General features: G+C 37.0%; 1 protein-coding gene across 1 annotated transcript; it reads left to right on the top strand.

The window, feature by feature from the left end:
* Positions 1–1,879: 1,879 nt before the first annotated feature.
* LOC121422718 (cyclic AMP-dependent transcription factor ATF-4-like) lies at positions 1,880–7,213 on the top strand. The gene is made up of 3 exons (XM_041617890.1): positions 1,880–2,042; positions 4,890–5,174; positions 5,631–7,213. The coding sequence occupies exons 2-3, from the start codon at positions 5,006–5,008 to the stop codon at positions 6,611–6,613; spliced, it is 1,152 nt and encodes a 383-aa protein (XP_041473824.1). The 5' UTR covers positions 1,880–2,042; positions 4,890–5,005; the 3' UTR covers positions 6,614–7,213.
* The last annotated feature ends 7,613 nt before the right edge of the window (positions 7,214–14,826 follow it).

Raw genomic sequence — 14,826 nt, 5'->3', positions numbered from 1 at the left:
TTCAATCATTTACAAGTCAACTTTAGGTCCAAATATTGCTTTTGATTCCCAAAATTGAGTTTTCCATTGACTTTTGTCTGGGCTTAATTAACAAATGATTGGATATATTTTATGGTACAAATAAATTTGCTATAGTAAAAATTCAGTTTATTGAATACAAACCCTGACACTGATCATTATAAAAAAACTCCATTGATTTAACATAAAAAGAACTTAAGATAACAACAAAAATGAAGGCAATAAGAATTTAAACAATACGGCGAGGTGGGGTAAGTTGTGACACTGATTTTTGCTTGTTAGAATAACTGATATGATTAATAATCTTGTAGAAGTAAGTACCTTGCCTTAAAATTTAATTCTGAAATATTTTTCACCCATACATAACTTTCTACCCCCATACTGAAAGTCATTGCCACCTTTGAAAAAAGAGATGTCAAATGGCCCAACTTGCCCCATCTGTGGGGTAATTAAGTTGAGCCACCTTCTGGGGGTAAGTGCAGCCACAAAAACTATGTACAAAATGTATGGGGGAAGAACCAGCATACATCCTCTCAAAGAAAGGGAACAGTCGTGTAAATTTGCTCCTTTCTGCCTGCATATCGATGGCTTTTTAAGGTTTGTTTTTATATACATTACCATAAGATTACCATGGCTCAAACTTGCCCCGTGTTGGCTGGCACAACTTGCCCCAGTCCAAACACATTTCTTAAGCATCCATCATGTAAACTGACAAGAATGAAGATCCATACCTGGGCTATAATAATGTTATTCTTATGTCTATTATATTTAAAAAGACGTGTGTGTCTAAAGCATCTACATGTATTTCACATCCGGGGGGGGGGGGCACTTCCATTCACGAGTGGATACCATGCGCGGCAGCACCCTCACACGATACTCTTGGCAAGTATTCCCTGAATTGAACCCCTAAACAAGTAGAGCCATATTTTATTGTTATGTCACGGGTCCTTCGGTCGTCGGTTTTACCTATACACATCATTTGGTTTAGTACGACCCCACCTTCCATCCCTCGTCGATCGCGAAAATCGGACTCTAAACACGTTTGGGGCAATTAGGGATTTCACACCCTTTCTTTACTTTTTGGCTGAAATTTGTATATCTTTCCCTCAAATAGTTACTTTTTGTTTCAAAGTTGAAAATGTGGTGGGCCAGGGGTTATGTAATGGGTTATATATATATATATATATATATACTACAGCAAACGTAAATAGGTTATTTCATTAGCCCCCACTAGCTCGATCCCCGGTCCCGTCCCGGTACCAAATCCTCGGGGCTTGTATCCCTGAATCAAAAGGATTGGTTGTCTTAGTTTTTTCTACATAATATTCTGCTTTTTAAAATTATTTGTATGGAAACCTTTTCTAAATATTGTGCTTATGGTGAAAAGGGTAGGCCTCTGTTTTGAATGAAGGATTGATGAATGATCAGATATATACTACCTCTGATGAAGGTTATCTCAAAGTCAAAATCGGAGTAACACGACCGCCTCAAACCGGAGTCGTACACAGTTATTTTGAGGCATATGTCGTAAGCGACTTCTGTGACGATTGTCGTCCATGGCCAATGAAATAAGCCGTAAAGTTTTCGCTTCATCGGCGAGGAAAAGCTGATGCAATCTTAATGCCTATTTACACACTTGGTAGTATTATACCTACGACAAAGAAATATATTTTTATATAAATGTATCATTGATTGCAAGATGGTGTTCTTTCATTTATTAAAACGAATAGCAAAATCGCTTATTATATTAAGGACATAGGCTACAATGTCATCTTTTCTTGATATCATTCTCAGTTTTTAAAAGACGTAACATCCATTTCGCAATAATATTCCTTTCATTCTTAGTGATTCGGTCGACAGCCTTTTTTATTAACGAGACCCGGCGCGCCTTAACCACATTTCCTGATCGTTCATTCATTCATCCAGTTATACTAACGAAATATTTGGCAAAATGGCGGTTTGAATTCTGAATTTTTGCAACCCTTGCTCTGCAATTCGCAACGAATTGCATCATACAACATGGCGTAAGTCTATTTTGTATTTAAATTGAGTAGGCCTATCTGTGTGTTGACTGTTTTTGGTTGTGTTCGAGCGAGTGCATGAATTTTGAATTGATGTGAGACTTCAATTGCATTTTTTTGCCGCTTGGCATATGATTAGCCAAAAGAAAACAGAAAAAATATTAAAATGATAAAAAAAAATCATTAATAAATACAAGAGAGTGAGACTTAAATCTAGTCTAGTTTAGTCTAGATCTATATATATTACATGTAAAGATCTAGCCAAGCCTTGATTGTGTTAATACTTGTCTTAAGTTAGGGGTTGTCATGACTAGGCCTAGATCTAGACCAAAACTTAAAAAAGCTTGCCTTCACTAGACCAAAAAAGCTTCGGTCTCTGTCATGTTGGTTGTTCAGCTGAACTCCGTTGGCTTCACTCACCAAATACAGAGACCGAAGTTCTAGCGCGATCTTAGAGTCAGACAGCTGGCAGCCGTCTGTTTCGAGGAGTTTTTTAACATTTTTTTTAAAATTTCTCCTCGTACACAGACGGCTCGCTATCGTGCAGCCACCTTTAGGGGACTTGCAATGCAAAATCCCCCCGTCGGGGCTTTTCAATTTTTGTCTTTAATGAATAAAAATTTCGAAAATTATAGTGACCAGAGACAGTGAAAATTTATATTCCCTCTTGGCATTAATTGCCAAAAAACAGAGAAAAATGAAGTTAAAAGGAACAAAAACAATGACTTACCTCGGCTGTCACGCAAATTCACTTCCCCGTTTTATCAGATCTTAAGTACATAAACGTATGGCCATTGAGTCCCCTGTACAGATCGCGCTAGAACTTCGGTCTCTGTATTTGGTGAGTGAAGCCAACGAAGTTCAGCTGAACAACCAACAAAACAGAGACCGAAGCTTTTGGTCTAGCGCGATCTGTACAGGGGACTCTTTGCCATATGTTTATGTAGGCCTACTTAAGATCGGATAAACGGGGAAGTGAATTTGCGCGACAGCCGAGGTAAGTAAAGTCACTGTTTTTGTTCCTTTTAACTTGATTTTTCTCTGATTTTTGGCAATTAATGCCAAGAGGGAATATGAATTTGCATTTTGGTCGCGTTAATTTTCAAAATTTTTATTCATTAAAGACAAAAATTGAAGAGCCCCGACGGGGGGATTTTGCATTGCAAGTCCCCTAATGCCAATGGTAGCTGCACGATAGCGAGCCGTCTGTGTACGAGGAGAAATTAGAAAAAAAAATGTTAACAAACTCCTCGAAACAGACGGCTGCCAGCTGTCTAGCCTTCACTGGCTTCAGTCTCTGTGATGTTGGTTGTTCTGCTGAACTCCGTCATGTCCGTTGGCTTCACTCACCAAATACAGAGACCAAAGTTCTAGGCCTACTTCTAAGTTCTACTTCTAGCGCGATCTGTACAGGGGACTCAATAGCCATAGGCCTAGGCCTATGTTTAAGATCGGATAAAATGGGGAAGTAAATTTGCGCAACAGCTGAGGTAAGTCACTGTTTTCTTTTAATATAATTATAATTTCCATTGTTTGGCAATTAATGCCAAGACTAGGCCTAGAGGGAATATTGATTTGCATTTTGGTCGCGTTAATCTTCAAAATTTTTATTCATTAAAGACAAATTGAAGAGTCCCGACGGGGGATTTTGCATTGCAAGTCCCCTAATGGTGGCTGCACGATAGCTAGACAGGAATAACCTTCGTTTCTTGGGATTTATTCAACAATTTCTTACATTTTACTGGTAATCCCCATTCCCCGACGGTAAAGTGTCCGTGTGGGCTCGCATTTGTTACATGTTTTTATAACAACCGCACTTTTGTCAATCCAGAGTCCAAACTTTGGTGTAATATATTTCACACTCTAAGGATATATAAACTACAAACTATTTAAAATACTTTAAACGATATAGGAGATGAAAATGCATGAAAATTATACTTTACCGATGTTTAGTTGGGAAGAACACGGCAAAATCGATAAAAATGGCAGCCAAACTATGAAATATTTACAAACGAATGGAGAGGGCGTCAACAATTTACAAATGTGATATCGATATTGCATTCCACTAGCACACCTACAAGGCAGTATACGAATACAATAATACGATACACTACACGAAGACAAACGATACTAGTTATAATCGCGATATATCGAGACATTAAGTTAATATCGATAATGACGTCATTCAAGATAGCAACTTGCAAGAAAAACCGTTGCCTTGGGTCAGGAGAAAATGTCTTAGATGACAGATTTTTCAATCATCAAGTGGATTTTTTTTCAATAACTCCGGTCCAAGGTATGCAATTAAGTTATTTGTATTTCCCTGATAATGGAAACCATGAAACTGTAAATTTGCTCCAAAAAACAGTTTTAAATCGCGATCTATAAAATGCTAGTTCACTATACGTTGTCTGTAGCCACGGGCCCCTAAGCTCTTCAGTCTTTGTATGGTGAGTGGAGCCAACGTAGTTCAGCGGAACAACCAAAATACAGAGACTGAAGCTTTTGGTCTACACGATAGCGAGCCGTCTGTGTACGAGGAGAAATAATTAAAAAATGTTAAAAAACTCCTCGAAACAGACGGCTGCCAGCTGTCTAGTCATGACAGACTAGCGCCAGGGCCGGGGTAACCCAGGCCAGGAGCTCCCACCTGCGAGCTCATGACTAGCAAAGACTCAAAATTGTTAACTTTGTGACTCTGTTCCTAGTTTAATAGCCTGTTCCTTAACAAGTCCACCCCAGAATGCTTGTTTGATTTTTCTCTTGTTCAAATCAACTTTATGTTGGGGTGGACTTGTCCTTTAAAATCAATTGTTTTAACAAATAACATTTATTATGTCCCTTCCACAGGCTCCAAAATGGCTTCTTCGCATCTGATGCACAGCTCACTGGGATACATTCCACTGAGATACAACAGCAAACGACCACACCAAGTTCTGTATCATCGTATCACATAAACCATCAAGATGGAATTCATCGAAGATTCAGAGATTCTGTCGCTCTTCAGCGACAACGCCTCTTTGTGGGGGCGGCTACCGGATGAGGAAGAACTTCATCTGGGATCTGGTCTGGACTCGCATCTGAAGACCGAGCCATCAGGCTTGGGCTCTACTGGTCCTACTTCACCACAATCAGGTATGATACTGAATCTGTTGGCTTCTAATCGACCTTCCAGGACACTCCCTGTAGGACAATGTTGACATATTGCTACTATTAATGGGCTTGGTGCGATGCATATTTAGTTTTTGACAGAATTGATACGATAAAACAACACGAATACCCATATTTTACCTGGCCTCTTGTATGCTCTGGTGTGATTAACCTTGAATACATTGTAAGTCGGGAATAGCGATGATTACTTGGCCATTAATTGAATACCTTGCGGCTGGTGGGCTATTAGAATCAACAGAAAGCTGATATTTGACATACGGGGTAGTAGAGATCATGTTCTTAATTAACCAGTCTTTCTGAAAATTAATGAGACTGGCGATTATTCTACTATATGGAAGGGTGACTGGTTCTAATTGAACTGAAAATTTCTATTCACAGCAAATCATGACAGAATTTGTTCCTTTTCCTTGTCTCACTCAGATGTATCAGATGACCCTCTTCCAGACTGGATGTCTCAGAAAGTTTCTTTGTCAGCATGGCTTGGGGATGAGGAGGACATCCCTATGGCAGACCTCATGACAATCCCATCCTCCCCAGCTCCAAAGTCAACTCCACTTCCTGCTGAAGAACTACTCAAGGAACTCCTTGTCGATATTGGTGTCCCTCCAACATCTCCATCCCCTGGTGAAGACCAATCGGCTGAGGCATTGCTGGCATTGTCTCCAGTGAGTTCCTTCAGTGATCCTGCTTCTCCAGTTCATCAAGACACAATGTCCTTGCTGGCCTCTGGGTCAGCATCACCTTTGGACTTGGGGGTTGATTCTACACCAGTTGGAGACCTAGAGAAACAGGCCCCGGCTGATTCTCCAGAAGTTCATGAAGAGACAATGTCTCAGCCACCCTCAGAGCCAACATCCCCTATGGTGTCTGGTGTTGATGCTGCACCAATGAGTAACTTGGAAGAACAGGCTCTTGCTCTCCTTGATGCCATGGGATGTATGGAGTTCTCAACTACTCAAGATCCCTCGGGCACACGTGTTATAACAATTACTCTACCAGTCCCTGATGACCAAATGACCATCCAGCAATCACATGTAAATCCTCCTGAGTCTCCCAGTTCCATTGATTCATCTATGCCAACATCCCCTGAAGAATCTCCTGTCCCTTCTCCAATCCCATCTCCAGCAAAAAGAACAAGGTCAAAGCCCAAACTTAAGAACGCTTCTCCCATTGAGAAAAAGTCCAGAAAGCGCGACCAAAACAAACAGGCAGCGACGAGGTATCGAGTCAAGAAGAAGACTGAAACCAGTGCTATTATGAGTGAACTCAGTGTACTGGAAGATGCAAACAGCAAATTGAAAGACAAAGCTGAAGGCCTAGAAAAGGAGATAAAATACCTCAAAGATCTCTTGATTGAAGTGCGATTGCTCAAAGGAACGATTAGTAACATCAAAGCAGATTGAACTCTTCACTGTGATTTGTATGTTAAATTAACTTTTTTTTGTGTTGTAAGATGTAAATATAAATAGAATTTTATTTTCTTTTACATCCAATTGAAAAAGAAAAAAAATGGAAATAATGAATACAATCTCTAAGGGGGGGGGCTTCCAAATTGATATCATTCATGTTCTCAAGTGGGGTAGGGGAAGGGTGTGGTGACTAGCTTTGCGACTTGTAGGGGCTTGCACCTTGGCCCAACGAGCGCACTGTGCGGACAGTATCATTCCTCTTTGATCTTTCCCTGTCAGCGAGCCGTCGGCGATTCTGCCATCAGCAACCAATCTTTATCTTTGACAAAGACCACTGTAATTTTTGGTATGTCTGAGTCCAATTATCTCTGATTCTTATTCTTCAAGAAGTCTCCTTTGGCAAGTCCAGCTAACACTAGAAAAAAAATTTATAAAAATTAAAATATTATTTTTCTTAGGTGAAATGGTGAATTTACTGTTTCACAGAATATTTTTTTTGTACATGTGTTGTACATATGCACATAATTATGTGAGTAGTGACAGCGTGATATTCAAATGTCAATTTCAAAATTGGATTAAAATTTGTTAAATGTACATGTTTACGCTCAGTCCTTTATTTCTTACATCTGCGATTGCCTGCTGTGTGTCTTGTGATGTGATAATGTTAACTGATCAAATTGCATCGAAGAAGTTTGTGAAATACTTTAGCTTCATGTTGGTAAAATCAGGATTTAGCTAAAAATTAACATTCAAAGAAATCTTTAGATTGTAGGAATATGTCGTCTTCACAACATTATCTTCACTTGTGCTTTATTTTTACATCTGCGATTTGACGTTGCATGTAAACTAACTTGAACTCCGAAGTTATTGGTTTAAAGGGGAAGTTCACCCTGAAAAAAAAGTTTGTAAAAAAAAGCAGAACAACACTGTTGAAGGCATGAGGAAAATCCATGATCCATCTGAGACTAAGAAAGTTATTTATTTTAAGTTTTTGATGTGTTTTCTGCTTTTTTTACAATAAACATTTTGTCAGGGTGAACTTCCCCTTTAATGCTCTATAATTGAATCCTTGGCGAAGTGTGGGATGGTGTTGCTGTTAGGTGGTGAAGTGTTGGGTGCTGTTAAATTAATGCAATGGTGGTGTTTGGTGTAGAGTTAGATGTTTGATGAATTCTATGATGGTCATAGGTTAAGTGTTTGATGAATTGTATGATGGTGTTTGGTGAAGTGTCGGATGTTTGATGAATTGTATATTTGGTGAAGTGTCCAATGATTGATGAATTGTATGATGGTGTTTGGTGAAGTGTCGGATGTTTGATGAATTGTATATTTGAAGTGTCCAATGTTTGATGAATTCTATGATGGTGTTTGGTGAAGTGTTGGATGCCCGATGAATTCTATGATGGTGTTCAGTGATGTGTAGGATGTTTGTTGACCTATATGATCATGGACTTATAGGTCCATGATATGTTGTAGAACTAATGTCAAATTGTGTCATTGTTTGGTGAAGTCTATGCTCTTTTCTGTTTGAAGTGTGGGATGTTGTTTTGTGAAGTGTATTACGTTATTTAGTGAGGTGTATGATGGTGCTCGGTGAAGTGTATATGAGGTGTATGAATGTCTGAAGTGCGTTAAAGAAATCCGGCATCTTGAACACCTAATGATATCCCAGTACCAGTTTCACATGTATTCAGCGTTGGGCTGGTGAAAAAAGTAACAACTAAAATTTTCTCCATAGTTTTATGTCTTTATTTCTATCCCTCCTTTTGGTGTAGCAATGATGATCTCTCTCTCATCACTTAAACTCTCTTCTCTATCTTCTTCCTCACGCTGCTTTATCCACTTCTCTATCCCCCATTCATCTTTCAGCCCGTCCTGATCACCTTTCTATCTCGGGATCCCCTCTCTACCCCTCGCCAACTACAAAAAAGCAGACCCAAAAGACTGAAGGATAACCACTAACTATACTGCGTCTATGTAAATTAACTGATGAAGGAAAACGTGCAATTGTACGCAATTCCGCCGCAAGATGGCGCTACTGCTATTTGTATTACGGTCAAACCTTAGAGATATATGTAATTATTTATAACATCAGATTCTCGATAGGTCAAACTCATCTTTCTTTTTTTTATATCCGAGGTCAGTAAATGCGAAGATTGCTTCAAAGATTTGGAGTATGCGGATAAAACACTTTAAGGGGTACCCCGGGCTGAAAATATTTATATCTAAACAAATGGATTTTTGTTCATCGAGCACAACGCCCAAAATGTCATCAAAATCTGATAAATAACGAAGCGATAGAACTTTTAAGTTTAGCAATATTTTGTGAAAATAGTTATAAGCACATCGTCATGACATTCATAAGGTGGCCCTGATGATGTCACATCCCTACTTTCCCTTTTCTTATATTATCACATGAAATTATTATTTCTCCATTATGTTATACATGTGTGAATGACATGTATTCTTTATTAAAAATGAAAAAAAAATATTTTGCAGCAATGAATGATGCATCAGTTGTCAATCCAATTTTTCAGTTCTTGGAGGAAAAAAATTAAATAAGCCTAATTCCATATAATACAATACAAAAGAACAGGTGGGTATAATTATGACATCATGAGTTTGCTCATTAATATTCATGAAGACATACCTAGAATAATGCAAACTTTAAAATGTCATAACCAGTTGTTATTCCTTGTCCGATTTTTGATTAAATTTTCAGGTTATATTATATTATTTTCATCCTGGAGTATCACTTTGTCACTGTTGTGGGGGGGGGGCGGTGGAGGTGAATTTGGATACTATTGGGAAAGTAAGACGTCCCATCTGAATTCAAATCGCGTATCGTATATTGGTCTGGTATGAAGTTTGGAATACCGCACATTCTACATGTAAACAGAGTTGCCAACCCTTACGGAAAATTAAAGGAAATCAAAACCACAGAACAGAAGCAATCTTATTGGAAAGAATAAAACGAGATTAACAATTTAAAACAAGATAAGCTACTTATGGACGTTTTAAAAGCCTTGTTCTACTTTCTATAGGGATCCTCAAATCGGCAAACATGCTTCAAAATGGTTGATTTTGTGGACAGCCCTTCATTTGTTTTGTACACAATTTTTCATATTTTCCCCTTTATTTTAAACATTTCACATCATTTCCTCCCGACCTTGACATTATGTGGTAAGAATTATATTTTCCCATTACATACATTATGCTCAGAATGAGGGAATATGCAATTTGAAAGATAATGGGGGAAATCTGAAAAATTGTGTGCGTGAAAACAAATGGAGAGTTGTCCACAAAATCAGCCATTTTGAAGCATGTTTGCCAATTTGAGGATCCCCACAGGAAGAACAAGATCTTTTAAACTTCCATGACCTGCTTATATAACAACCGATTTTGATGAAACTTGTTTTAAATTGTTCCTCCCATTGCACGCTTTCCAATAAGAATGATTCGATCTCTTTTTTGAGTGTTCTATAATGTAAATTCAGTGTTTACTTCCAGATTGAATGACTGGCCGAAACCAACTTTTGTTAATATGTTTTGTCTCAAAAGAATTGGTTCAAGTGTTTGGTTATTCGCATTGTATTTTATTATCTGATTGATATTCTATAACTTTTGGCATCTCTGTGCAAATCTGATTTAATAAATTCAGAGCGACTTTACCATGCAGTCGCCGAACGTTTGATTTAGAATCAAACTTTGTGGATTTTGACTTTAAAGCTGCTAAATGTCATAATCCAAAATATATACTAAGATGCAAAATATATGTAAATCCAATACCATTCCAATTGTCAATTGAATATTCACAGCCGCTTCAGTTTTTGTCTCACCTGCATAGCAGAGTGAGACTATAGGCGCCGCTTTTCCGACGGCGGCGGCGGCGTCAACATCAAATCTTAACCTGAGGTTAAGTTTTTGAAATGACATCATAACTTAGAAAGTATATGGACCTAGTTCATGAAACTTGGCCATAAGGTTAATCAAGTATTACTGAACATCCTATTAGAGTTTCATGTCACATGACCAAGGTCAAAGGTCATTTAGGGTCAATGAACTTAGACCATGTTGGGGAATCAACATCAAAATCTTAACCTGAGGTTAAGTTTTTGAAATGTCATCATAACTTAGAAAATATATGGACCTAGTTCATTAAACTTGGACATAAGATTAATCAAGTATCACCAAACATCTTGCATGAGTTTCATGTCACATGACCAAGGTCAAAGGTCATTTATGGTCAATGAACTTTGGCCGATTCAGTCGGGGTATCTGTTGAATTACAATCAAAACTTTAAAAGTTTTTGGATCTGATTCATGAAACTTGGACATAATAGTAATCAAGTATCACTGAACATCCTGTGCAAGTTTCAGGTCACATGATCAAGGTCAATGGTCATTTAGGGTCAATGAAATTTGGCCGAATTGGGGGTATCTGTTGAATTACCATCATAACTTTGCAAGTTTATTGATCTGACTTTTGAAACTTGGACATAAGAGTAATCAAGTATCACTGAATATCCTGTGCAAGTTTCAGGTCACATGATCAAGGTCAAAGGTCATGTGAGGTCAATGAATTTTGGCCACATTGGGGGTATTTGTTGAATTACCATCCTATTTCTGTAAGTGTATTGGTCTAGTTCATAAAACGTGGAAATACAAGTATCACTGAACATCTTGTGCGAGTTATAGTAGTTTTCAAAGTCAGCACTGCTGCTATGTTGAATCGCGTGATGCAGGTGAGACGGCCAGAGGCATTCCACTTGTTATTCTAAATCCTCTCAATTTAAAATTTTCTTTGAACAGCCAGGCACCTTTTTAGGCTACAGCTATTTCGCCTTTATAGAGGATAACATAAACAACAAAAAAGATTAACACAATTTGACTTAATTATCAACAAGATACGTTTTAATTAGGTTTAATAGCCTTTTTCACGACTTATTAGTGTTAAAAAATCAAGTTGAGCTGTCCCTCCAGATACGATGCAAGAACAAAACAAACAATATCAAAGAACTTGAATTCTTCTTTAAATATAAATTTATTGTATCAAACATATAATATCAAACAAAATGTAAAGGTGTATTGTTCGACAAGAATAAATATTCAGATTCTACCGTCAGCAATCCGCTGGTCTCATTGTTCATGGATGCTCTCATATTGATAAGTATCACTATAAGTTATATATTTCATGACTGTTTAATTGGTAAGATATTTAAGTATTAATTGATTATCAGCGAAATTACAGATAATGAACACTCTGCACTGTAAAAAATATTGGGTAAAATTTAAAACAGCACGAGGGTTATTATGTGTCCAAGCAATTTTACCCAAAGAGGGAAGCGTATTGTCCAGTATAAGGTTAAAAACTAAGCAGCAATTACTTTTAGCATGGGCAAAATTTTCATCACACTGGACATGCTGGATAAATAAAAATGCCCAAAAGAAATGCCCAATGTTGGTTGGACACATAATTACCCTCATTTTACCCAATATTTCTAGAGTGGATTCTTCAATAAATATGAAATAGCTTATCTAGTTCCATGCATATAATTATCAGGAACGTATTTAGCAAGAAGGTTATCGACTATCATGAGGAATTCCATTACCCATATTTTCACACCCATCATTATCGGAATGCCAATAGCACGTAATGCAATAACAATGGAAGCAGTCGGACTGCAACAAGAAGTTCTCAAATCTCTAGTGTTCGCTCAACACTGTGGTAGTATTCTGTTTGTTATTTTGGGGTTATATTCAAACTAAACACCATGCTGTGTATTAACACCCGCGGATGTGACCATCTCATAAAACCGACCGGTGTTGCTTTAAACACCTTAGTTTTCACATTGTGTCTTCTACATCTTGCCGACAGATATAGTTTCGCGGAAGACTGTTTTGTGAATAACATATATAATATATGACTTGTGAAGATAGGGGTTATGGCCATGCGTTTTAAGTTGGGCCCGCAAATAGGTGGTATCGTTACATTTGCACGACAAGCACAGAAATAATTAATGGTATAAAACTTGAAATACATGTGCTACATGGGTATATTTGGTATCATATTAAAGGGAATCTTTATACCAATTACTTAAAAGAAAAAGAAATACTTGAGATTACTTCGTTTACCAGTAATTAGCAATTATGTAACATCAATTGGCCATTTTTGCATGGTGGTAGACGAGGGGAGCATGACGAGGGGAGCATAAATTTTCATTTCATTAAGAAACTAAATGTGTAACATCACAGTACCTAAATATGTAATAGTTTTGGGGCTCACTAGCTTATTCTTCAATCATAAGTGGGTCAAATTTGAACTTTAAAGTTTAAAGGGTACCTAATTAAGCTAATTAGTATAATTAATTGATGTAAAACATGAAATTAACATGATTGAAATTGTGACTGTCTGATGTATAGGAAATGAGGAGATAAAATACAGTTGTAGGTTACACCTTGAATAAAATTTAGAAGCTGCATAAATTTCAAAAAGAAAAGCACAAACTAATTAAAGGCTTCAGAGATAAATTAATCTATTGTTTTGATGATTATGACCTCATGGTTTCAATATTGACAACAAAGACTGATAGTGATAACTTTGTGTCAGAATCTTCAGATTACTCTGGTAACATAATAGATATAAATACACCTTTTATGCAATTTTAATTAATGAAAACTTGTTTGTTGCAATAAAGTCCTCATCTGATTCTATTTACTTTTTTCTTAATGTTACATCACACTGCTTCTATAAATCAGTAAATGACACATATTTGGCTGGCACAAAAGTGTTCAGAGAATATTTTTCCAAATTATGAAAAAAACTAAACAAAAAACTACTTGAGAATGAAACTGGTACAAAAATTAAACTATAAAAAACAGAGGCAAATGTACCCATAGAAATATGTTCTGTGCATTGACTTTCAATTGACCCAGTACCAAGAGACCATATCCTGCTGAATGTTGAGCAAGAGGGTGTATTTAAAATATAACACTCTAAAATAACAAAGTATTTTTGCCAGGTGTCTGGATTTATTTATAACTTGTCAGTTGTTTTTGTTCACACTAATTTTAAATAAGCTTAAGCATTAATGAGAACTTTTCATTGTGCATTCACATTTTCCTATATCTATAAGTTAAACCTGACTCTCAGTTGTCAACCTGTGGTCCACCGGTCTTTGAGCCAAGAGGTGACAAATCCCACAATTTGAGTCAAATGAAATCATTTTTTATTCAAAATAACCACAGTAAATATATTATAATATACTGGTTAGTGTTTGCAAGTGTATTTATGCAACTAAAGGCAAGACTAATCAATATTTTAGGGGTAAATCAAGCATTGATACATATTTACCCGCAAAAATTGTGATGTGAAATTTGGTCTTAAAAGATGATTGCGCCCAGTTATTTTGGTAGAGTTATTCCCAACAAGTTATATATCACTGGAAAGGTCTCACTCTAAAGAGTTGAAATATGTATGTTATTTCCCTATAGGGTGTAAAGTTTATCTGATTCTCAGATTTATTGGGAAGTATGTTTTTTTCACAGTTTTTCACATATTTTGACCTTTAACTTTTTATGACATTACCCTATGCCTTTTCTGATTGCATTTTTGAATTCCTCAGACAATTTCCTTTCGGAATATATATACTTTTATGGGTAAAGGATGTCAAACATAAGAAAAAAATACACTTGTATAAAATGGTGCGATTTTCGAGGAAAATTTGAGTTGTAACGGAAATGGGCCCAACTCAAAACGCATGGCCTTATAGTACTTCAGTTTACATTGTTCTGTTATCAGTGACGAAGTTTGATTATTGATACAAATTGAAGAATATTGTCTGATGAAAGCAAGAGTGGGTCCAGGATTTCGTCCTTCGTATTAAGGGGGGGGGGGGCAAAGTGGCACAAAAACAGTGCACCAATTTGTTTACTTAAAAATTCCGTAAACCAAAACAGTAAACAGAGAGTGAGAAATATAATTTTCAATCAAAGTAGGCACATTTTAATAGAAATGTGGACAATGAGCCACCTCTCTGGATCAGAGCCTGAATGAACTTATGTTCATGTTATTGGCTGTCTGTCAAGATATGGAAATGTAATCATGGAAACATACAGACAGAGAGCTAGCATTGATGAGTTGCGATGTGACGACTCGATAACAACCTTCGGGAAAAGGGAATTACAGATATTTGCGGGGGTGAAAT

Source organism: Lytechinus variegatus, chromosome 10 (genome assembly GCF_018143015.1).
Source record: "Lytechinus variegatus isolate NC3 chromosome 10, Lvar_3.0, whole genome shotgun sequence".
In the NCBI taxonomy this organism is placed as follows: Eukaryota; Metazoa; Echinodermata; class Echinoidea; order Temnopleuroida; family Toxopneustidae; genus Lytechinus; species Lytechinus variegatus.
Note: the sequence above shows the minus strand (reverse complement) of the source record. Positions and strands in the feature narration are given on the sequence as shown.

What these genes read in the sequence shown, in the direction of transcription:
- LOC121422718 (XM_041617890.1), top strand. Translation starts at nt 5,006, where the DNA reads ATGGAATTCATCGAAGATTCAGAGATTCTGTCGCTCTTCAGCGACAAC. An exon ending in TCCTACTTCACCACAATCAG is followed by an intron (nt 5,175 to 5,630) that starts GTATGATACTGA and finishes TGTCTCACTCAG; the next exon opens with ATGTATCAGATGACCCTCTT.